General features: G+C 39.0%; 1 protein-coding gene across 1 annotated transcript in view; it reads right to left on the reverse strand.

Annotated features, from left to right (window-relative positions):
• The window catches only part of svep1 (sushi, von Willebrand factor type A, EGF and pentraxin domain containing 1), a gene marked incomplete at its 5' end in the record, with an annotated part of 97,112 nt that overhangs the window by 57,679 nt on the left and 13,452 nt on the right, over positions 1–25,981 (reverse strand). The window contains 2 exons of the mRNA XM_083905618.1: positions 12,420–12,596; positions 13,829–14,084. Of these exons, the coding sequence (XP_083761744.1) occupies positions 12,420–12,596; positions 13,829–14,084 (433 nt within the window). The remainder of the gene's footprint in view (positions 1–12,419; positions 12,597–13,828; positions 14,085–25,981) is intronic.

Genomic DNA, 25,981 nt, shown 5'->3' on the forward strand with positions numbered 1-25,981 from the left:
GGAGAATTATTTTACCACAATTTCTAGACACATTTTATGGACAGAGGGAAGCATCCTGCTTGTTTTATTTCAGATTCTGCAAACACCGGGAATAATCTAGAGAGAGCAAGGCAAACCACTGAACAACTGTACAAACACAGGTTGGTCTCCAGTCTAGTGCGCTTGATTACAGATGTCAGCGTGCTGAGAAAATGTTGTGATATAGTGCCACAGTGTGTTCTCAGTACACTTGGGATGAAGCAAGACAACAATGGGGAAGGTAACACAAATGCAGACTCTGTAGAACAATGTATTTCTAGGTGTTGTGTCAATAATTTTGGAAACAATAATATTGGTATTGGTCATCACAGTTTGTAATTTTTTCCTTTGTTCTTCCCATTACTTTTGTTTTGTTTGCTTTGTGATATATGAGTGGGTTTTGTTTTATCATGCATGTACATTTTTATGAAGTGCCACGCTAATTAAGTCTGACTGACTGGTTTGATTTAAATGTGCACCCACATAAAAACCTTGGTAAAAACCACTGCACTAAACCACCAAACACATGTATCTGTTCCCACAGCATATAATCTCAGAATTGGTTTCCCAGTGGGAGCTGAGGGATTGATCCCACTAAGTAGATTTACTGACAAGATACAGTGTCAGTGTCTGGATTTTTTAATGCATCTTTGTGTATGTGTTGTGGACCCACAAAAGCATGAACACATGGTCCAAACAGACCAGTGTTCAGTTTTCTAGATCTGAATATCATGTCACACTGTCACAGTTAAGGCCGTGATTTAGTAAGATGAACCTTTTCCAAAATAGCTGGTGACTTCCTCTGTCCTAAGCCTGTGACCTTTGACACAGCATGTATCCCTCATCATCAGCTCCCTCCAGCTGAAGAGCTTTCAGTCCGTCAGTTCAAACCTCACACAGTGAGCAGATCAGAAAGTCAAAAGAAGTGGCAGGCGAGGGTCACCACAAGAGATTTAGGGGGAATTCCAATTCCTTGCTTAACCCTCAATCTTAACCCTCAATCTCAAAAATGCGCGCTCCCTCTAGTGCAAGTGTTGTCCCGATTCTCAGAAAAATTGAGTTGAGGGGCAAGTTTAAGGGCTGTATCGCCCTCAATATTGAGATTTTCCAAGACCACTCTTGGGAGCAAGGGCTACCCAGAATGCATTGCATGTTTTCACATGAGAAAGAGGGCGTCGAAAGCAGCGAAGCGAGTGCGATACAAATGAAGTATTTTCTTTGTTAATAGAGATATAAAAATGATGAAAACCATTGTATTATCTTAGTTTAGGCCCATATTATGGATTACTGACGTCAGTGTTGCGTAACATTTATTTTTATTTTACGATCGTTTGTCAATAGCCGGCCGGTGTGGACACGCAATCGTTTGCTATCGTTAACCCTTCAATAAGCCGTGGTGTGTGGTAACTGTCAGCTAAATATGTCCGTGGTTGTGGTATTTGTATGAGTATCATCTTATAACTCACTGACAACCTAATAACTTGATTGAAATAAAATAATAAATAAATAATCGTGATGTAAATGTGTTCTTCTTCCTCTTCTTTTTTGGAGTTGACAGACTGGACGCAGCTTTCGCGTTATTCTGCCCCCCACAGTCTGAAGACGTATCTGCATTTAAGGGGTGTCCCATTTCTAAGTGACAAAATAACCCTCAACACTTGGTTTTGAGGGCCAGTTAAGATTAAGGGTTGAGCTTGAGGGTTAAGATTGAGGGTTAAGATAGGAATTGGAATTGGCCCAAACATGCAGAATCCCAAAAAGGTCAAAGACCTTGAAAAAAAAAAAAAAACTCTGAAGGGACTTACTCCACCTTCAAATCTCAAGGGTACATTTGTCTATTTAAATTATGTGCGACAAGGAAATGGCGGCACAAGACATTAAATTTCAAGAGCAATAAGCCAAGGCAGGAAAGATGCTCTATTAGGCCAGAGATTGTTGCACATGAGATCATGATATAAAACAGGGCTACAACAATACATTTATAATTGATTATCAGTTGGTCAACCTAAACCTAACTGAAAACTATTTTGATGAATTAAATCAATTATTTGGTTCAAGTTTTGTGTATTTAAAAATGTTCCCTGATTTTTCCGCTTCTTGAATCTTTTGAAGTCAGCTCACTGTCAAAGTGCATCAGGGCAAATGGATCATTTCCTGAATTTCGAAAAATCATTCAAATTATTTCTTAAGAGATTTGCAAATAATTTCAACGGATCCTTGTTCGGGGTGATGCTGACTATTATGATGGTAAATTTCAAGTCATTCCAAGATACTTTTTGTTTTTGAGACTTAAGTCAGCTCGTCAATGTGCATCAGGGCAAATGATCATTTCCTGAATTTCAAAAATTCATTAAAATTATTCCTTAAGAGGTTTGCAAAGTGAGCTCACTGTCACTCACACAAAATAATTAATAAGATGGAGATGGCTCAGGAATGGCAGGTAAATAGCTTCACACGTGCAGCTCAGGCAATGCTCTTCCCAGAATGCCTAAAATAATGCATGATACTGTTATCTAATACACTTTAACAGTAAAGTGCTGTAAAATAGGAATACATTAGAGTTCTGTTTAATAAAAAACAGTAAATGAGCTGTAATTTCACTGATGTTCTGTAATAATATTTAATTTATTTAAAATATTAAATTATTTAAAAAAACACCTTAATACTGTTGAAATTCTGCCGTAAATTCACAGAAATTATTTACAGTGTACATTGTTAAACAGGCAATGGATGGGAGTGTTAATGACACAGTGACGGTCGAAGTCGTACCACTGGCTGTTTCACGGCTCCTTGTTTTTCGTGTGCTTGTGTAGAGGAGGGTCTTATTAGAGCCAGTTTATAGCCTAGCTGCCTTGTCACTCCTTCCTCTCTGTCTTTTTTTTTTTTCTCACACGCACGCGTCTACAGAGCAGCCTACGTTTATAACACAAGTCACGGCTGCTTTACAGCATCTCTGACCTACTATAACAGCAGCAGTAGTCATCAATTAGGGCCTTTTACAGACCTATATATGTCATTTAATGAGAGAATAGGAGGTGGAACAGGGCAAAACATGTGGTGCTGTGGGAGGGACTAATATGGATTTCAGCACTGCAGTGTACTTTGAGACTCATGTGCGCAATCTGCTCTCAAGAAAAAAAAACATCAAACACCTTCAAAACACAGGAAAGGCTGACCAAAATCACCCGAGGGCAACAAAACCCCATGACCTTTTAAAAGCAGCAGAAAAAAACTCCTTCTCTCTTCTTCCCATTTTCATCTTGTATTTCACTTGTTAAACAAATTCCTAACAACTACAGCTTTTATTTTCATAAGCCCAATCCTCATTTCTGTCTGTTAAAATAGCACAATACTCACAAATTGATATAACTGTATTGCAGCCAGACACATACACCAGACACAGAAACCACTGGAGTCGAGGTTCATTTTTGGTAGCAATGCACACACAATGCAAATTTTTTGACCTAACAACTAAACATTCATAAAGAAAATAAATAAATCAAAAGATCAATATTTATGGACATATATTTCTTTACCCATTCAAAGAACTAAGCTATGAAGCTGTGTCCACATTGATGCTTTGAGCTAAATGCTATGATGGCATAAATACACTTCCACACGTTCATACAAAGTGAAAAACATGAACAGTACACGTCCATTCATTCCCCGTAATCCTATTTTGATGTTTTGTTTGTCTGGGCTTTATTAGCATAACATCACATAATATGTTCCGGGTAGTAAATCACTTTGCAGTTGTGTTCCACATAAATAATCTTTATTACTGAGCTTGTTAGCGGGACTATTTTCCTTTTCCACTTTCTGGCTCTGATCCAGCCTGATCTTTGCCTGGTCAGTGAAAGCTCTCCATCCATCTCCACCACAAAACACCCATGGCCCCGGGTTAGGAATTTCACATAAAAAGAAAAACAGAAAAACCCAAACTTCCATCCAATCAGCTCAGGCAATTAATGTGGTTTAGGGAAATTGGGAGTATGGTCATACTTTATCCCTTTAAAAACCCTCCTGCACATTTGCCTCCTGCTCACAACTCCAAAGCTGATCCAGACTTTGTGTTGAGCAAACAACAGCTTTGAATTTCACCGCAAAAACAAGCGACACAAGAACTTGGATGGACGGAGATGCAGCATGTCGAGGCAGGAGTTATTGATGCTGCAGGGATTTATGCAGTAGCAGGAAATAGAGAGTCTTTATAAGGGAGTTTATGTAACATGTTGGCTGAATTCACTGCTCTGGTTAAAGTATGTTTACTTTTGAAAACGTTTAAGTGCAAATTACAAGGATCGAGTAAACAGAAGTGGAGATTGTAGTACGGCTGCCATATTTCATCTTGCACCATCGTGATGTTGACATTTACCAGTGACAAACAACATTATTGTCAGGTATCATCTTGCAAAACCAGTAAATATGAATGGTCCCTAAGAGTTCAACATCCATGTTTTTGCCATCATTCTCCTTTGCTGCCATCAATGGACAGCCTTTTTTTAGCCACATTTGTGACAGCAATGGAATTTTGACTACTTTGGTCCAGAGACCACTATAAATATTTTGGATGTTTTTCTCCTCCTGATCTTCCTATCACCAGATCAGATAATATTATTGTCGTTTCACAGCTGGTCATTAAATTTTCTGTAAAAACCAATGTACAGCGAAGCATCCTTTCATTTTTTATGTTCCTCCTGCTCGTATTGTTCTTTGAGGACTTGGCACATTCAAGTTCCTTATATGCAAATCCTTCAGAATGAAATGATAAACGTTCAGTTAAACTTGTATTTTTGATGGGAGAAGGTTACTTTTTAATTTTTAATTTGCCTGACATCTTAGCCTTTCCTGAAGCACCATCAGGACAAAAATAGACAGTATTAATGTGGTAATAAACACATCTTTATGTCAGGTACAGAATCCAGCACTTGGCTACTTTAATATCTAATATATTTAAGTAGCCAAGTGCATTAGAAGGTCGGAAATTATTGAGTCTATCAGGTTCTGTAATATACTGCTTGAGTGCCCATTGAAGTCTGACGGCTTGAAATCAGCATTGCTGTCATTTATGTTTGAAAGAGATTATATGTAAGGTTTCTGCATTGACATATCTAAAAATGACACAATCATGATGATCACGTATATATAATATATATATGATATCATATGAATATAATATGTGAACACAGCATAAGTCTTGACAAGTGGAAGAAATAACATACTGTGCATTTAAGGCTGCCATATAGTTACATTTCCGACGTTAAATTGTGAGTAAACTACTGTCATGTTTTATGCCACAGTGGGTGTGCTCTCTCATGTGGCATGAACAGACTGCACTACTGCATCCTCACTCAGACAGTCATCTGATATGTGTCACATCCTGGAATGGTACAGTATATTTTAATGGGTCAGAGGTGTGGGCATGCCAAAAACACATGACCGTGTGTATGTGTTAATCCCTAAATATATATACATATATATATATATATATATATACTTGTGTGTAAGCAAGATTGGGGGACAGAGACGGTGACTAATGTGGCGTTGAGTACAGCTGCATTCCTCAGAGTTCACAAGAAACATTTATGCTCTTGACTGTTCTGCATTTACACTAGAGATCACTGCAAGAGGTTGAGGGAAAGAGAAAAAAGAAATAGAAATTGCAACATTCCTCCTTTTCATTGTCTTTAACGGTGAACAAAACTCCACCCCTCCACTTGTCATTTTAATTTCCCTGTAATATTTATGTCCACCTTGAGGCTTCCCCTCACAGAGTCTCCCGGCCGTTCACATCGCAACCACAAATATTTACAGTGCACATGCAGTTGAAGCAACACACCAGTCCAGTCCGTCGATAGAGAGATGGATGTTACATTCAGGGATGAGTCAAAGCTCACCACCGCCACGCGTCTCCTCTCGGGATCAAGAGGCTTTTATGACCTTAATATTGTAAACATTGTGCAATTCTTCCAGTATCATTTCTGAAGAATTGTTTTGTTACCCCTGGTGTGTTCCAGTCAGCAGTTCATACGGTTAACCGTCAGAATATTTTTCCTCGGAATTGCAACATATCTGCCAATGAATAAAGACAAAAAACAGTGATGAACAAAGTCCTTTTCATCAGTTGTCACAGAGATCTGCCTCGACAAAATTAGGTAATTTAATTTATGTAAACTGAAAAAAAAAGAGATGCAGATGAAAGAATACTCTTTTAAAATTATAATGGTGTAGCTGGAGTCTGATTACAACACTTTCAAAGTGTTTAAACTCAAGCTATTTTCTTCCAATTCCTCCACACCCAGCATAATATTTCTATCATTCTCTGAAACTATAAATCATACTGTCTATAGAGACAAATAACAGTCTGGGGATTAGCTAATATTTCATGCCTTCAGTTTTCAGTACACTCTACTGTTTGTTTACAGTCCAACTAACAACAAGAGGCATGATAATGGAGTTGTAGTTTAGATCCAACATCTGCAGCCATTTTTTTTCATACAATGAGCAATTTTTTGGTTTATCTCTATGACCATCTTAATTTAGTAGATTTTTTACAGATTAATAATCCATTTTATTCCTATATATCCTATTTATCTTACCTTTCCTGTTGCTTTACTTTTCTATTACTGATTCCTTTCGCATGAATACGTCTCAAGACCTGAATGTCAAACTCATTTCTTTTTAATGCTTTGCAGTCAATCACCTGTAAAGCACTTTTAGCCCACTGTTTTATTATATAGGTTGTCAGTTCATTATACATACACATACACATACACATACACATACACATACACATACACATACACATACACATACACTTTGACGTATCATTTATTGGTTTAAATTGGTTGCACCACTTGACAAATATTGGTTGCACCACCTGATCACATTAGTTATGACATGAAATATGCTGAAAAAAATGCATTTTCATTTCAAATAGTAACATGTGTTTTAGACTTCAGTTAAACCTAACCCTAACCCATCAAAAACACGTAACACATAACATTACATCTTTATGATGAGGATCGAGTACAGTCACGATGAAGTGCAGGGGATCTGGGTAGATGTTAATAAAACGTGGTGACAGACTCTTAAAGAGCAGAGCTCACTTTTCATTGCTTTCACTCCATGTTCTCAATCTTTGTGTAGAAGACACTTTAGTGCTGCAATTAATGGAATAACAGATGCATCAGATGAGCTGATGTCTTTAGTTAACTGCTCAGAGAGAGAGAATGTTCTCTAGTGAGAAGTCAATGTCGCAGGGAGTTCATAATGTGCTCCGTATGCAGCCAAGTTTCGCTTTAGCGCAAAGAGACTTTCCAGTGTTTAATATGTGCTGTTCCACAGTGAACTCGCTGTGTTTAGGCCATCAAATTATCAGTGCATCCCTAAATATAACATCTTTATTGACAAGAACAATGTAACCGTAATAATGACATATTTGATGGTGTGACTTGAGTTTCAATCAGCACATGGACAAGGGAGCGCTCGCCAATTACATGGGGGCGCAGCGGCCTTGATCCCTGGTTTAGAAAAATTTGTGTTGTATAAAAAAATTATTTAAAATTTAAAATAAACAACAACAACTCTTAGCCTGGTGGAACTAAACCCTGGCAGCCCACCAGGCTTATAATGCACTGGGGGAAACCCTGTAATAATAATAATAACTGTTGTAAAACTTTCCAGCAGGTGAAACTATATGTGCTAGATGTTATGACTAAGTAATCAAAGCACAGTTGTCAGCTGGATCATTGTTAATACATAACCTGTGTCATGCTAATTTTGATAGTGATAGTGGCATCTAAAATGTACAAATTATCATGCAAAATGATTTAAAGTGTGTAATATCTTTCCATTCAAAACTAATAAACATTCTAGAAGTGTCATTGATAACCTTAGAGCTTTGAATAGCATTATATAGTGACATTCCTTGCAGTTGTGCCACCTGATTAACAATTGTGCCACCTGACAATTGCAACTAAACTCAAATTAAACAGCTTCTGTTTGGATGCAAGCATTATTTTCTACCCTTGTCATGAAGTTCACACAGAATACTTTTTAACAAACAAAGAGTTTTATGATAAAAATATTTTTTTTCTAGTTTTACATTGGTTTACATTGGTTGTACCACACTGACATGGAAAGTGTACCAACCTACATATAGTTGAAAGTAGTTATTTTTATCAGTATTTGACAGAGATCTACAAACCTTTTTTGCTTAGTCCCAAGGTTCTCTGGGGTTCCTCTGGCTGATGCAACATTTAGTTTACAGCTAATGTCTCTTGACTTCAAAATAAAGTCCAATGTTTATGGTTGCACCACCCTGATATTAAGGAAATGTAAATCTTTGGCCAAAAGTTTTGCAGTTATTTTAGCAGCTTTAAAACTATTGATATAAGGGAAAAAACATTATTCAAAAGACTTCAAACATAAAATTATGCCCGAGTATTTTATTTTGAGTTTATCATTATTAAAATAACATTTTTAATAGTTTAAGTCAAAACATAAAAATAATCTAATTATTTGAACTTACTGAAAAATTTATGAAAATTAATAGGTTTTATAAAATAAAGTGATAGATGTCATGAAAAGATTACATTTTGGTTTTTTGGGATAATGGACTTGGACACAAAAATATGCACGTCATGTCATTGACCCACATATACATACATACAAACATAACTATGTGAAATTAGTGAATTGCTATTTGTAGAATGCTTAGCCCTCTACTCTGAATGATAAACTGTGTCCCATTTCTGTAAACACATCAAGAATTATTGATCCAATAAACCAGTATCCCAAGGCGATGTATCTTCCTATTCTTATCTTATTCCTTTGTTCCCTTCATAATTTCATTCTCTCTCTCTCTACTGATCACCAGTAAAGCAGTCCTGAGCAGCAGAACAGAGCCAGTGCTGCTGACACCACACTAACACAGTCCAGAGCTCCTGTCATTCTCTCAGGCTACAGAATAAGCTGATAAGCCAGAACGTGTGACAGAAGGAGAACATGTTTCACCCTCCTGCAGCTCCACTTCTCTTATCCACATCCCCATTCCTCTGCCGATCGTATTCAAAGATTGAGGTTGGCATTGGAGCGATTCAACAATGTTCCGTTTGGAGAAACCAAACTGCGCACAATTTGGGTTCATTGTCCGTTTCTATCTGAAGGGATTCCAGTCGTGTTTGTTGGAAGAGGCTGTTTCACTTGGCTGCCGACAGATTCATAAACAACACTGCTGTGCACAAAGTGTTTCCAACCGACTCCTTCAGCCAATGATAATAATAATCGTCTGACAAGCCTGAGGTTTGGTCACATTATTTTCAGATGTCTCAAAGAATGAATGTGAACACGAGAAAACAGAGTCTCCCTCAAACCTTCAGTCTAAACAATGAACTCACCTGAAAACACACACCACCCATCAAGCTTATATTAACCAGAGCAACTTTAACCCTGGCTGTGTCAATCAAGAGCGCTGCCATGACTGACGCACATGGCATACCCACAATTCCTACAACACCTACGGTTCAGCCAAGCCCACCGGGGTTCAAGAAAATGAATATTAAATCAAGATGTTGGGTCTTTTACTGAACACAGCAAAAACCTTGCTGAGTTTATTTGTATGTTCCTTGGTTATGTAAATGTGATTCCTTTTGTAGCCAACATTAGTTTAAAGAGCCTTTAAAGCAAGAGATCAGAAAAAAACTGAGTTTTCAAATTTGATCCTGAAGCTTGAAATACCAAAATTAAGAATTATTTTTAAAAGTTGCTTTGAACATTTTTACATGCATTTTATATTCATTTGACATTTTATAGATATTTTTTTGAACATTTACGGCTCTGTTTTATTGTTGCCGTTGATTGTATGTATAACCAGTGAATAAGAAAGTGAGCGACAGACAGACAGACAGACAAAGGAAGCAGATCCTCAGCTGCGGTTACAGAGCCTCGCTGCGTCCTTCCTTCCTTTTGTCTGCTGAGCCAACTCTGCAGTCTGCTCTCTGCTGTTAATTAAACCATTAAAACAGATTAATAAGCAAAGTGGTGGGGCTCCAGTCTCGACAACGTCTGATGTGAATTAAGGAGCCGTGCTTTTTTTGGCATGATGACCCCGATGCCCTTTGCTTTGGATTCTCACTTTGCAAATTCTCTTCCTTACGGCCTGCTTCTTATTTAAAACACTGATCTGAACTGATAGTAAACTAAAATGTCTCTTTCTGACTTTTATATGAAAATATGTGTGACAGAGAGTCAGAACAAGAGGGAAAGCACTGTCAATCACACAAAGTGCTTCACCTAAACTGTGCAGTAAGTGATTCTCTTAGGCTACATCCATACTACAGCTTAAATGTTTAAAAACACTGCTGGTTGTGTTTTAGTCTAAAATTCAGAGGCTGCTTTTTAGTCAGACCTTTCAGAAATGATAAAGCTTCATTAACATTTGTTCAACCTTATTGTCAGTCTTAAACAAGAAATACCTGCTCTTACTTTTCACCATTGCGGTTTCTTGTTAGTAAAACTTTCTAAAACTAAGCCAACAACTGAAATAGAGAGAATCAGCGTCCTGTTTACACTGGCATGCACATGCCCAGTGTAACTAAATGGTCAAGTGATGTATGTTTTTGGGAGTGTTATTATGGACACAGATTACTGATATAGAGAGCTAAAATGCTCCTCTGGACACAGATTGTTTTTATTGGAAATCGTTTTCAAATGAAAATGTAGTACATGCACCAAAGATGAACCACCAAGGTCACACAGAAACACACGTCGGCCACTGCATTCTAACATTACACATCGCTATTTTCCACTGCGAGTTTGCAATAATGTTATCAGCCTTTGATTTCATTCTCAAACGATGGAGACCACCTGCATCACGCTGTACAACATGGAGACATAACAGACCAAAGAACGGACACTTAGAAGACAAATTGATCTGTCATTACACGAGCTGCTGCCAAGCGTTTTAACTTGATTGTCTGCAGTTGAATTTATTTTAAGCAACACGCTCAAACTAAACATAATTTATGCAGTGCAAGTGAAGATCATCAATCACTACCATGGTGGGACCTTTCAAAATGAACAAAGGCTTAATTTGAGGGTTTCCTAGATAAAAGAGTCACTGCCACCACTTCTACTCAAAAAAAGACATTCCAGACAATTCTGGAGATAAATGACAATTCTTTTCTGCTCATCGTATTTGCAAAGCATGTTTCTATTTTTGTGGTTGTATGATGTGGGATGTGTGAGTAAGAAAGAGAATTGTTGGATATTTTGAAACTGTACAGCAAGGCTCCTGGTTAGATGTTATGACATAAAATCAGATTTCAGATTTTTGCTGACTCTCTTATCTGAACTCAGTTTTGTGGCCATAAAATGATAAGTCATGGATGGCCAATATTATAAACGACATTATAAGTAGTAAGGAACTCAAGTATAAAAAGAAAAGGAAGGAAAAGCACTCTGGCAGGAGATGAAACAGATGTTTTAGTTCTTTAGATGGACATGTGTGGGACACAAGTGGGAGGCAAAGCAACAAGAGCCATAGTTGGTTTTAAAAATTACAGCAGAATTTCTTTTTGAATGGAGAATGGAAAGACATGGAGACGCAATTAATTGTGATTTAAAGAAGGAAAGTGAAGGCGGAGAACAGGATGTGATGTGTCCAGCACAGAGTCAGAGGTGAGAGAAGGCCATCCAGGAGCACACACAAACATCTCACTGTCTCAGTCCTCCATCCCCTCTGACGTTATTGAGTTTGCTGATAGTGATCTACCCCATGGACAGCTTAAGTGGAAAGACTGCGTATTAACTTTCACCTTAAGTGAGTTCAACAGCAATTGGAGGCCAAGTTGCTGTGATTTGGAATAGACACTAACAGGTAAAGGAAACATAGCTAACTAAAAATGTTAATAAAGCATGTTCATTTTTTAATGCAAGAACTTCTGGGCAAAACAAAAAAACAGCTAAGCTAAACACGCCACAACCACAGCTTTTACTGAGTTTGTTGTTTACTTTATTCTTGGGATTTGTTTTTCAGACGGTGGCTGCCACTGCTCGAGCTGTGGGCTGTTTCAAAGAACACAGTTTGTCACGAACGGCGACAAGTGGTGAGACATTTGCTGTTGGTAAGGAGGACAGGACTAGCTGCACATTTGGCAGATCCATGGACAAAGCAGTGAATTTAAAGTAAATTTTAGTAAAATGTTGTTTATAATTTCAGCAAAAGATGTAAATATTCAGTACCAAATCATCTTCTGAGATACACAGAAGGCCTGAGGTTTACACTCCAAGTGCTTTCTACAGTTAATGACTAAACTGAATTACTTTCGAGACTGAAACAGCCAAATACTGAGCAAAGGTTGGTAGAATATAGTAAAATCAGGGTTTATGCATCCTACCTGTGCACTCGTGCTGCAGACCCTTCCCATAGTATCCCTTCTCACAGATGCAGTCGTACTGGCCGGTATGTGTGCCGCATTTACAGCTTGCCATCAGGTCACAGCAATCCCTGCCTGCTTCACACAGCGAGGAGCAGCGGGAGAGATCCTCCTGGATGTAGCTGCCTGTGGGGAGGTCTGTGGGTGGTAAACAAAATAGAGGTTGCAGTCGGATTAAATTAAACCACCTGGAAATTAAACAATTTACTAAAAGTGTTTGGTTAATTGAAGACTGTGATAGCCCAATTTCAGTGGGGTTTTCTGGCACAAGTTCATAATGGTGCAAGGTGCATGAAGAAGAAAAACCTGTGCCCGGAGTAAAACACTTCCTCAGAATGACTTTATTGTCACACAATTTTCTGACAGTAGAAAGGTTCTCAATACCAAAATAAAAAAAGGGTGGGGGGGGGGGTAAAGGGAAAGTTTCTGGTTTTGTAATTGAGACTGAGGCAACATGATGAACTAGCAGTCACTTGCAGAACAAACACTTTTACCTTAGAAGTAGATAAATAAAAAATCTGCAACTCTACACACCACATAGGTAAAGCTCACTAAAAAAAAACAGCCACAACAGAAAAGCAGTAACTTTAAAAAGCTAATAAATTTGAGCAGTTTTCCAAACAAAAGGTTTGGGAATGTAACTGGTAATCCCAACAGCTTGCTTTAATTTCCCTCTAATTGAGAGAACAAAACTACAACAACAAAAAGGAAGCAGACATTTGTTCGGAGTGGTTCATTATGAGGCTCTATGTTGGAGTAACATAAAAAAGCCTCTACTTTGAGGCTGCCATTGGCAGAGTTACTGGGCAGCATGTGTGTAAACATGCATGTACAGTCTGCAAGTGCTCCAGTATGATTTATAACCCTCGACTCGGTGCTGTATTCAACTGTGATATTTTGTGGCGACATTTTAAGTTTAAAAGCCACGACTCGTTTCGTCTTTTTGACCAAACTGTGGGAAGTTCCCCTCAAGGGTGGGAAAAGTGTCTTGCTCTGTTCAATCTGTACAGATGTGCGATCTAATGGCTGCTGGCAGCACATAACAGAAAAGAGACCATGTGAAATGCACGTTGTCAGATTCCATTTAAAATATGGTCTGCTTCTGCTGAATTGTAACAGGGTCAACACCTTCATTTAAGAAATATTGCTATAGGTCAAAGTGGTGATGATGGGTGAACTTTAAACACAAAAAGAGTAGCCATGGTAGTTTTAACTTAAATAAGGCTCAATTGTGTAAGTGGGAATGTGGTGGGATAGGATACGTCTTTGCAGCTGTGAAGTGAGATCACAGATGTTTCTTTGAATTGAGTTTACATGATCCCCAGAGGGTTGTGATTCTGTCGTTAAGAGAAGTAAATTCCTTTTCTCACCTTCATGCAGTGCATGGCGAGCCAGAGCCTCAAACTCTGCAAAGTTGTGTACCAGGTAACAATGCTGGTCCTTGGGTTGTGATGCCATGTCATGGAGCTCCCTGATGTTTCCCTGCCAGATGCCCAGAGTGAAGATCTCCACGCCACGTTCCCTCAGAGCTGCCGCCACTGGCCGAGGGTCTCCACCATTAGAGTAACCATCAGTGATAAGGAAAATGACCTTGGTGGCATTAGCACGAGAGTGCCGCAGGATTTGCTGTGAGACAAGGAAAATATGAAATTATGAACTCCTCTTTCACACAAAGCAGGTATTGTGAAGTGAACACTTTAGCACCATTCCCATTGCCAGTGGCTGGTCCGCCCTCATATACATGCAACATTACATACTTTTGACATGAGACGATAAGAGCATCAGAGTTACAGTTGATTGCTCAAGACAAACTCCAGATCTGCAAAAGGCCTTTGACGACAGCACATATGGCCATTAATCAAGTAGATGGAAAGAGATAATGGCTGCTTTTGCAACTTGCATCAGCAAAGACATTGCCCAAAATGTGTTTCAGATCTAAAATTACCTCCATTGGAAAATGAGATTTTAAACATTTGATGTGAAGAAATAAACATTGTACTGTCAAAAAACTTTGACATTAAGTTGACAGGTGAGAATTTTCGCCTTCGTTAATGTAGTCATGCTGTTCCATTTATTGTAAAAGAGTCAACCATTCAAATACACACATCCCACACATTGCTGCGCCTGCCAGCACGCTACCAACTTAGCTCCAGCCTTAGTGACATGACTAAATTGAATAACGAAGAACGTCACACACAACCACTAAAAACAGCCCTCAATTCTAGGGTTCCTCAAAACCCTACATCAGCAGGACAGGCAACGAGGGCAGGACAGGGAGGAGGGACAAAAAAGGGAGAAAGCTCTTCAATTGTAGTTATTTCTCTTACAGAGTATAGACTTCTCGCCAGTGGTCTAAAACCACTGGGCAACACACACCGGGCTGCTGTGTCCGCCCCAGACACCGGCTATAGTTCCCAAACTAACTTTAGCCACCGTTTACAATCCACCACATACAATTAGACAAGACATTAAAGTCAGAGAAACATATCTTATTTTCTCTGGAGTAAAGAGAGAAAAATAACAGGACCATTTGTTGGCTTTACTGAGGAGGCTATGCTCAAAGTGTCTGGTTTTGTTCAAAGTGTGTTTTAAATGAAGTATAGAGGCTACATGGATAAAAAAAAAACAATGGCCAAATGATGAAAAGAAAAAGAAGTTGGAGCAATTAGGTGGAAAGAAAATGAGCCAAGATGAAGTCAGTAGGACAGATATCCACTTACTTAGTGAAAGTCAGAAAGGTATATTGTTGGAAACATAAAGGAGCTAGAGGGATAACAAAGGATATTTGTTTGGAAAAAGTGCAGGATCTCTTGGCTAATGGGACAGGGGAGCTACACATGAGAGAATGTAAAATACAGGAGGTGAAGAGAGTGGAGACAGGCAGAGGGTGTGACCACTGAGGGAGGGAAAACAGGTCACAAGAGAAAGCTCTGGCCTTTATTGTCTAATTGGCTAAGCTTCAAGCAGCAACATAATTACAGAGCCCATGAGGCAAGGGAGTAAAAGAGGAAAAGGAGGATGGATGGAGAGAGAACAGAAAGGAGGAAGAGCCTGGTTTTTCTGATCCTCAAAGCTTCAGGCTGTCACCGCACCACATCAGGCCTCCAATGCCAGCCGACCTGGTCCTCATTGGCTTGTACCAGTTGTCAGCATAGTGTTAACTTTTAAGATCTTTTCCTATGACAGAGCACAATAACACCTCACTCCAAAACCTGTTTGACCAGAGGGTTAAACTGACTTTTCAACCAGAAGGAATGTGTTTAATGGGCATTCCATGCAATGCATGCAGGTTTTATCAGCTTTGGCTTTGATCTGCATTATTGGGAATACAAAACCAGAGTGAACGAGTGGATTTCCTTTTTTTTCGCCATCATCTCCAACACATTGCTATGGTGCATATTTATCTTCTGTCTGTTACATTTTACTACTTGGTACAGAGTTAAAAAAAAAATGATTTCATTTTCTTGGGGTCACACCAAGGCATAGTGGCGAGCACTGTTGCCTCAAAGCAAGAGGGTCACTGTTTCGAATCCCGGTTCAACCAAGGGCCTTTCTGTGTTGAGTTTGCTTGTTCACCCTGTGGTTGTCCAGTTTCCTCCCACAGTCCAAATATATGCAGAGGCTAATTGAACACCATAAATTAACCGTAGCAGTGAATGGTTGTTTGTCTTTATGTTTGAACTGCAACCTGCCCAGGGCGTACCCCACATTTCACCCTATGTCAGCTAAGTTTACTTATTTTCATAAACTCCTTAAAATTGTTTAAGTAAAAGAGTAAAAGACACAAAATAGTAATGGCTGCAACATTGGCACTGATCACCATTGTGGTGGGATTGTTTTCTTATTTTCTCTATAATTAAGTCACATTTTATACACAGGTGACACAGGAGTGAAAAACCACCACAGGACAAAATAACTACTGGCGACCTGCTTTTGAGCAAGTTAAAATATCCCACAAATTTTAGCGTGAAAGAAGTTTAACAGTGACTGGATCTGTTTGTGAACGCATGTTGTTGTCCTTTCATACTGTGTAAATTGTTTTGGGATGGTCTAAGCTCTTCTATTAGGAGTGCGGCTCAAAGTGCTGCTGGGTCACAGTGGTTTCAGTTTCAGCTATGAGTTAGAGGTTGTGTTAGCAAGTGTGGAGATGCCACCAAACTGAGCATATGCATGCGTAGCCACTAATAATACCTCTGTGAACAGTTTCCACATATTTAAGGTCAGAGTATTAACATACAGGCGACCACAGGAGCCAGTGTGTGGGAAAGCGATGTCCTTTAGAGTCATTCTGTACATACACCTTATCACTCTAGGCATGCAACACACAGAGAAGCACATACTGATACAGCTATAGCTATGTACAATATGCCTATAATTTAGGTAAATGATAACATACTAAATGAGTGGATTTTCTTCATGAAACAAAATTTATCTCATTACCACACAAGAACAGAGGTTGTTCAGTAAGAACAGAGGGGAAACGAAAAACAAAAGTAAACCATAGAGATTAAGAGTCATGTGAGGCTCAGCCAACACATTGTTAAAGTTATGGCAACAGCAGGTCATTTGTTCTTTTGCACCAATCCTAAAAACGTTAACCTTCCTTAAATCAACTTAAACGCAACATGAAACAATGGGATGAGAGCATTTTTGCTTCAACTGTGTGACGTCTAAACATCAAGTCATTTAAAACAGCTGCTTTAAAGCACTGATGTTTTGGTTCTGAAAACTTTTGAACCCAACTTATTGAAATAAACAAGGAACTCTGTACCTCACTGTGACAGAAAGGTCAAGTGTTTTCTATTTTTAACTGTCCTTGAAAAAAATATCTTAAATAATGATTTGTCTGTCAACAATTTGGATATTGCACTTAGCTGTATTGCAGTTTTGATTATTTTGCGATTAAATCAACAGCTGTTGTCTCCTACATAGTTTTCATTTTTCTCACACTACATCTTCAGCAGCTCGATGTTTGTTAACTGCCTTGCTCCCTTACAAATCCCATGCATTTTCCAATTAGACACTCGGCAGTCACTTCAATGGTCCAAAGAAAAGATAATAAACCAGCAGCAATGGAGCAGTTGAAGTGTGTCTGGTGTGGAGCCGATGATATCTGTCAAAGCAGCGGTGATAGCCCAGGGATCAGTGGGTCTGCAGGGATTAGTGGTTAGCGCTAGAGAATCTATCTCCTGTCCAACACGCCTCAGACTTTGGCAAGAGGCAAGAGATGACACTCCATGTGTGAAGCTGGTGTCTGTTTTTAAATGGTAGAATCACAATCACACAAAATTGTACACAGAGGAATTGATTCAATTATAGTTGAGGAGCTCAGAAAAGGACAACTATTTGTGCTTTTAGAGTGCAAAGTGATCAGAATCCAGTCTTGAATGCTTGCTCTGCTATTCTTGAATGATACCATCTCATTAAAGGTGGCGTGTTTGAACAGACACATTCATCCCGACAGACATTTCCGCTGCCAAAAATGATCTTAGCTTCATTTTGGAAACCCCCGCACAAATATTCTGTGGATTAACTAATTCATTCATATTATTAAATATTATTGTGCAAGTCTTACTCACTGGAAGCTTGTTCATGTTTAAAACTAACTTTCCATTAAAAATGCCAAACATCGACTTTGGCTATTTCATTCAGATGTTTTAATGTATTTGTTTAACTTTGGTGTAAATATTTCCTTAATAAAGAGACGGTGTATGTATTTTGGATCACTTAACAATTTCCATGATACCTGAATGAAGAATTATAAAATGTAGAAGTCACTAAAAGTTTGAAGAACATTTGTTACAATGAGAGCTATTTTCAAATTTTCATTTTTGGCTAATGCTTTCTGAAATGCCATACATGCATAATGGCACCATTGTCATTTTTCGTTCTACAAATGAACCCTGAATATGAATATGAATAAACTCTATACATTAAATAGTCAGTCCAGTGATGGAAATAATCATCATTATTCTCAAAGCCTCAAAATCTCCAAACAGATGCTTGTACGCTTTCAACTTCAAAGACAGGCACCTCGCTGCATTTGGCAACAGGGACTAGGAAACCTTTCAACACCTTGAGGGGGCAAATGATGATGCCAAGGTACACCAGCTGCTAATCAAAAGCTTATATATGCATGGCAACTATTCTGAATGTTAAACTCACCCCCACACCAATCAACAACATGCTGCCGGCCGCCAATTAGCTTCTCCTGTGACTCTGATCAGAACCTGAACCCACATGGATTCAGGCAGAGCTCCTTTATGAAAGTCAACATCACTACACAAGTCAAATGTTTTCCTTCATTCAATGACTATTACAGTACTGGCTGCCAAACTTGACACTGTCTCTTGAGTTTGATGTGTACTGTAGGATCTTGAGATCCAAAAATCAATAAACAGTTACAGTTTTAATGAAGATAAGGCAACAAGAACAGACGTGACTTCTTCACCCATACTGATCACTCAGCAGTTGGTTAGATCAGGGATTAGCTCAAAAGTACCAAAGGGGGTGCACCATCTGTATGTGTCAAAACTTGCTGGAGCTGTTTCAATCAATTAGTTTTTAATCCCAAATACATTATTGAATATCCTTTAGGCTTTAGCATTTCTAGATAATAGATACTGACACAGCCATGGAGATAAATCCATCAGTTACTTCCCTGAGATCAACCTTTGAAAAACAAAAACCTCATTAGCACACATTCCACTGACTGCAAGTGCAACCTCACTGTATTCATTTGGAAAGCTTTCCCCCTGACGGTCAGAAGCAAGAGTGCTTGTTTTTACAGGGTATCGGCTCATGGCTTGGGTGGTAAGAATAACAACAACAACTCTGCAGGACCCAACAGAACAACATGCACACAAGTGAATTACACACTTGACCCAACTTTGGTTTGGTTGTGCAACATTCTCAGGGACACATAGTTTGGATATTTGAGATAAACCAGGTCACTCTAAAGGATACTTCCTGCTTTTCCTGGTCAGATCAGTGAAAGTCCACAAGCTTCATGCCACAAACAAGTTGTTTTTGTTCCTCAAATGTCACATGCTTCACAGGAATGGGAATTTTTTCGAGTTCTGGTGATAATTAACTTTTAACCCCGTTTAGATCCAATCTGAAAGTCAGTGAATATATGGTCATTATTAGAGCACGTGTAAAGCACATTTCTGGTGGTATTAGTGAACATTTGTCTTCCAGCTCTGATGATGCTCCATGATTCTCACATAATATGTGAGAATCATGGAGCATCATCAGAGCTGGAAGACAAAATTATATGGTATACATAATTGGTTTCGCTTACTTTATTACTGAAAAACGGTCTGTGTTCAGTGGGCAGCCACACAGTGGGAGAAAGAAGCTTGGTTTTTCCACAAGGGGCCACCCAGGATACAAAGAACCATGTTTTAACACCTGTACTGCGAATCAGTTATTATTTACAATAAACATGTCTTAAAATCCTTGAGTTAAGTTTTTCAGATTTATTTCCTTCCTCTCAGCCTGTTAGTTTGTGTTCAACAGTGGGGTATGCTAATCAACTTGCAGAGACATGAAACATGTCTCAGATACAGCAGACAAGCCATCTCATAAATGTCAAGTCATCTTTTTTTGGCAGAGTTAGGTTATTATTGCCTGCTAAAGCAAGTTTGAAAAAGTCTCTCACGCTGCTTCTTTCAAGGAAGACTTCTTCAACACCTATGATTTAAAACTAAGAGAACATTGCCTTTGGAGACAAAGCTAAAAAAACAAACCCACAGTTCTTTGTTTCAAAAGGCAGATGTTAGCTAGACAATACTCATATGTTCTGATATGTACTCACATGGAAAGTGATATAGTGTAACTTGTCAAAAAAATAAATTTGAAGAATCGTTTCCTGTGATGGACCATCTAAAACCATATGGAACAATTTGGGAATTGGTCTGCAATCAAGCATGCACAGTTTTCCGTTAACAGATGAAACTGTGCAGTATTTTAACAGAGGGATCTTTTATATTTAGGTATAGATGGTGAATGAATGAATGAAGAAGCCTTGCTGCTGTGCAGCCGTTTCTTAACCATTATATGTGACAGACATAGTGACAAACACCACAGTCTACTTGCCAGGATGACTCAAACTGTCTTTGACTACTCATTAACACTGCATATCTGAGCTGTAATATTACTGGAACTGAGACCGCAAGCATGTCTTTGTCTTGACCAGTGTCCAAGCCAGCCAATAATGTTACGCTTTTAAACAGCATTTTCAGATAAACATCATGAGTAATCTGCTTCCACATTAACAACAAACCTAAAAATGTCACATGTCCAATCAGGAACACTGGGCATGCATGTGCTAGTGTAAATGGAAAATAGATTGTTCTCCTCTGCACTTGTTTACATCGTTTTCTGAAAGTACAGTTAACGAAATAATAAAAATTGTAAAAGTATGGGAATGTGTGAGAATTCTATAGTCACATACACAATTTGAATAACATACACGTCATAGTACACAGTACAGGTACAGTACAAGTTAATTGCACCAGTAAGCTCACTAAGGGACCTTCAGAGATAAATTATACGGAAAAGATAAATATTATTCAGATAAATAGTCATTCAAACATTAGTGGTAAGTCTTGTATCATCCCCTCCCCAAGAAACACGATGAGACTGTGTCTTTGTACTTGTACAAAGAGTAGACACAAAAAGGAGTATCATATTTTAAGAAAGATTGCTCATCAATCACTGTGCGTTAAGTAGAGGTTTCGAAAACCACAGTTACACAGAGACGACACACTGTAGATAATTGTTAACCTGTCTGGGTTATACTTGGCAAAATTTTAGGGATGGAAAACTGTTCCTTGTACAGAAGAGTCATTATAGGAAAAGGCTCCCAATTTGGCAGCCATTGGTATACTTACCCTGACATAATGATTTTAAAGTCTTCAGTAAAAACCTGTCTGTGTAATGAGGACAAGGACCAAATAATGACTAAGTTGTGCAATGCAATCCAGGGTGTTGGAGAAGAGAGTGCGGACAGTTGGTTAATTGTGAGACACAGCAGGGTGGACAGCTGTGAGTGTTAGCATGATGGTTTCTGTCACAACACCATTCATCAATCTCAGCAACTCAACCAGGAACAACAGAGAGAGATGGAGCGATACAGGCAAAAAGACAGAAACTAATTTCACAATGTGATGCCAAATGGAAAGGCGATCAAGGCTGGCAAATTAGAAACCAATTCAATTATCCCCCACTAGCCTCTCTGTTGTGCTGATGAAACCAAGCACCAAGCAGACAGAAACAATCCAGGCAATGACCATGCTCTAATCAGACACGCCATTCTGGGTTACTGGATGAGGAAAGCTGGTTTGATTGAGTGGGAGAAAGAATAACAAGAGCAGTAACAGTCTGAGAGCCAGTTGGATGGTGCTAGCCTCAGCCTGGCTTAGCTTAATTGTTCATATTTATTATAAACTGTTTTCCATAGTCATGGCAAGTTTGACAGTTTCAAAATTGCATGTTTTATTTCTTTTGGTGTGTGGTTTAGAATACACCAAAAGCTTGTTTTAAGACCAAATGATAATTTTGAGGGTACTAACCACGACATGTACAGCAAAATATGAAATGTAAGCTAAAATGGAACAAACTGAAGAAATGCCGTTCAGTTTTTGGTCAGATGTATAGGCTGGTAAAAAAAAAAAATAAATACGATGTCCCATGGGAGGACATGGTGGAACGGTGTTCAGCTTGGTGTTCATCCTCATTCTACAGTGAGAAGATGAGACAACTGGGAGCAGCCATCGATTGTTGGGAGTGAGTGACAGGGATTTTGCTGTGGCCAAAGCCATCAACTTGTGGCTCATTTGCAAGTGTTGCCCTCCATGTCGGGGCCCTTTTGCCCTCCTGCCAACAGCTGAGAAACTGTGCCAAGTCAACACATTTGCAGTGCTCCAGGGTGACAATGCTCAGCTGTAAATATGCTAGTTTACCTGTGGAGGAGACTGCAGAGAGATTGGAGAGAGACTTGAGACCTGCCAGAGATGGAGGAAGGACGCGCTGTTCTCAGTTATCAGCAGCTTCCCTCCCAGTGGATGCGGAAGAACACACTGAGGCTTTAAGCTGTAAATGTCATGCTTGCAGTGAAATGTACGGACGAAATTCACACCAGAGATGAGCCATTCCAGAGTCCACATGGAAGTGGTTTGAGACCACCAGAGTTTGGTTCTTTGATTCGAATCAAAGGTCTCAAACTGCTGCAGTCACATGAACCCAAACAAACTGCACCAGGGTCATAAACCCTCCAGGTTAAACATGACCATGCCATTACATCAAGGTATTTTTAAATACTTGGAGGAAGTTTTCGTTGACTTATGTACTAGTTTTTTTCAGTGCAGGTTTAAACTAAAACAATGGATTTCATCAACTTCAGCTTAGTGGCCATGTTTATTTTTTAAATAACCAAAATCCGATGTTATTTTATTCCTTTGCATCAACAACAACTTGTGTCCAGTGGTTATTCTGTGATTGACTTGAGTTTTTTTTTTTTTTTGGTATAATTCTGTCATTTAATCATGTTTAGATGTTTTGTGGGATGCCTTTGAGCAACTAGAAAAACCAGCATGAAAAATACTACTGCTTTCAAATTTAAAAAGATGTGAAAGAGTGAGAGTACAGTGAGTTTCTCCTCAGTAAATATTGGTCTGTTTATTATTGCAGAGAAACTTTTCGGACCTGATCCCAAAACCTGAGATGATTGTGGTACTTTTAAACGTTTTCAGTCACTAACCTTGCTTGCAGGCTGTGTTCAAAATGATGATGTGACATAAAAAAGCTGTTTTTTTTCTTTTTTACAAAATTATGTCACGAAGTGGAAGAGATCGCATGATTTATGCAAAATTTGAGATATACATGAGATCATTACCTCACTAAGTGAGCACAGGGAATCCGTGGCACCATCTCTGTGGCTGAGCATTGATTTGGAAATAAACAAATGTAATAGTGTGGTGAAGCACAGAGCTTTTCCTGACTCCAGACTGGCATGTTGAAAGTGCTTATATGTAGGGAATGATTTGGGGACTGTCGCCCTCATAAAGCATCCATGAAAATGTATCCCATCTTGTCCAGATTTAGCTCAGACCACACTGCACACACAGACGCAGCATTTTCCTTTGTTATGTTGACTGGTGTTGCTGTAGTTGCATTTCTTCCTCATGCTTCTCTCTTTCTCTCCGTCTTCCCCCCATTTCTGCTCTAGAGGCATTTGTTTGTCTTGGCACCAGCTGGTGGTGGAGATTTCCTCTAACGGAGGAGGTAACTGGAGCAATGTTGGTGTTTGTTGAGATTAATGGAGAGGTTTCAACTTATTGATTCTCCTGTTTGCTCTGGACTCAGGCCTCATCGGTAAGATAAATTATATTAGATGTCCTGACATCAAAAGGAAGCACAAGTTGGGAGGTTATATGAGGAGGCACAGTGAGGAGACAGTTTGGGTGGTATGGCTTGGAGATCGTTGGCCTGGGTTACTTTGGATTTCAACAAAGGCCTAAGCTATTAACCTCAACATAAATCAAGAGAAGTTTGGAGCGTGCGATGATGCTGCATATACTGTACATATTCTCCAAAATAAACTCACAAAAATCCGAAGACAAATACGCTGCTGGGAGACACCTGCGTTTGGTGTGAGGATACCCTCAAATGAAACCCATTTGTATGTTTTTGTGTTCTCCGTTCAAAATTAGTTGGGCGTTTAAGGCGCTCACATTCGACTCTTGGGGGATACGTTTCTTGCCAATGCTCAGTCTTTCAAACATGAACTGATTACTGTTGAAGCAAGAGTGTATTTCTTGCGAAGGCTGAAATCAGAAACTGAAATCTTACGCAATCAAACCTGGGACATGTTAAAAATGTTACGTAAAACTCAAACAAAGAAAGTAGGATGTAGGCTTATTTGTGGGTTCACACTCGTGTAACAATTACTTACTCGTAGCAATTTACACAAACATGCATTCATACAGTCAGTCAGATAAAGACGCACAAATACACACACACTCACCAAAGAAAACAAGCCAATGGAATCTGGCAGTGTCAAACTCTAACCTCAGCATAGCAAGTGGTTTACTAATAGACCTATGTGCCTTAGTTCATAAGAACATGTTATTTTGTTTGCCACTACTGACTCTTTTAAATACTTTTGGTTGCTTCAGGTGCCAAATGTATGATGCTTTTTGGTAAATTCTAATCTTAACGTGCCAAAATAAATCCAGATTATTGAAGGGCTTGTGTGATTTGTGTCTTTAATTACAAAGCTGTTGCCTGTACATAGTTTTGAGAGCATGCAGCGGGATTTAAGAAGTTTGAAGTTGAGTTGTTTTTTTATGGGGTTTTTTCCATTCAGTTACACTCACCAAACACAGTTTACTGTTTAAATGCATGCTGATACCTCACTCTAGCATGTTATTCGTGGATTCTAGATGTTTTAATATTAATTCTGTTTAATAATTTTATTACCTTGTCTGTCCACCAGAGACCACCAAGGTTATTTCAAGCTGTATGATATTGCCATGACACCAACGCGGAAAATATATGAAATCATCCTTGTTGATATATGCAATTCTTAAATGTTGATGTTTACTTGGATTTACTGGTTGAAAAAGAAACATTTGTGCTGCCAAACATTCCTCTATTCTGCCACCTGCCACATCCTGGCATCATCCTCACATTTCAACATCTGGCTCAACAATTGACCATGAGTGTCTGAAAGCACAGTCTGGCCCTCTGTTCCAGGAAATGTGATGGTGACACAGTGCTGATGAAATACTGAGGAGAAAAGGGTTTGAGTTAGCGTGCATCTTTTAGAAAGTGCTTATGGAATACTTATGGCTCATTAACAACACAAATGACATGCCTCTTACACAAACATCATTATACAAATGATGCCTGTTTCCATTATCAATGCAAAATGTTTACAAATTTTAAAATCCAATGCAACGGTTCCATACAACGAAAGCAGCATCTTCAAATATTTGAAGGAGCAATGGTTTCAGCAGTGAAGACCACAGGAGCTGCTGACAGTCAGTTCCTGTTCAGCCTGACGCTTCATTGACCTTTCACCTTGCCAACAAAGAATTATTCTTCAAAGCCTCCTCGCCAATCATTTCTGAACTCTCACTGACCCCGCCCCCTCTACTTTCATTACTTTCTCTCTCTCATACACACACACACACGCGCGGCTGCGTCAGCAGCACCTATCAATTGCTGAGCAGTATTTTAAGTGAGAGCCAATCTGTGTGAAGGTGCATGTGTGTCCATGTGGAAAGAACAGGAAACATGTTCAAGTGAGTGAGCATGATGCATGTAGGAAAGCGCGTGTTCACAGACAGGTGTAAAGCTACCAAAGAGTGTAGTAGACTCAATTACTGACCCTGAACCTTTAATGTTGTTATTTACACTTGCTGGTTTCCTGGTATGACAAGTCAATATTTCTAATGTGAAAAACAAAAGCTATTTGGGAAGAAACATAAGAGAAGGGTTCTCAGTTCCAGTCT

The sequence above is a fragment of the Microchirus variegatus genome, assembly GCF_963457635.1.
Source record: "Microchirus variegatus genome assembly, chromosome: 2".
NCBI lineage: Eukaryota > Metazoa > Chordata > Actinopteri > Pleuronectiformes > Soleidae > Microchirus > Microchirus variegatus.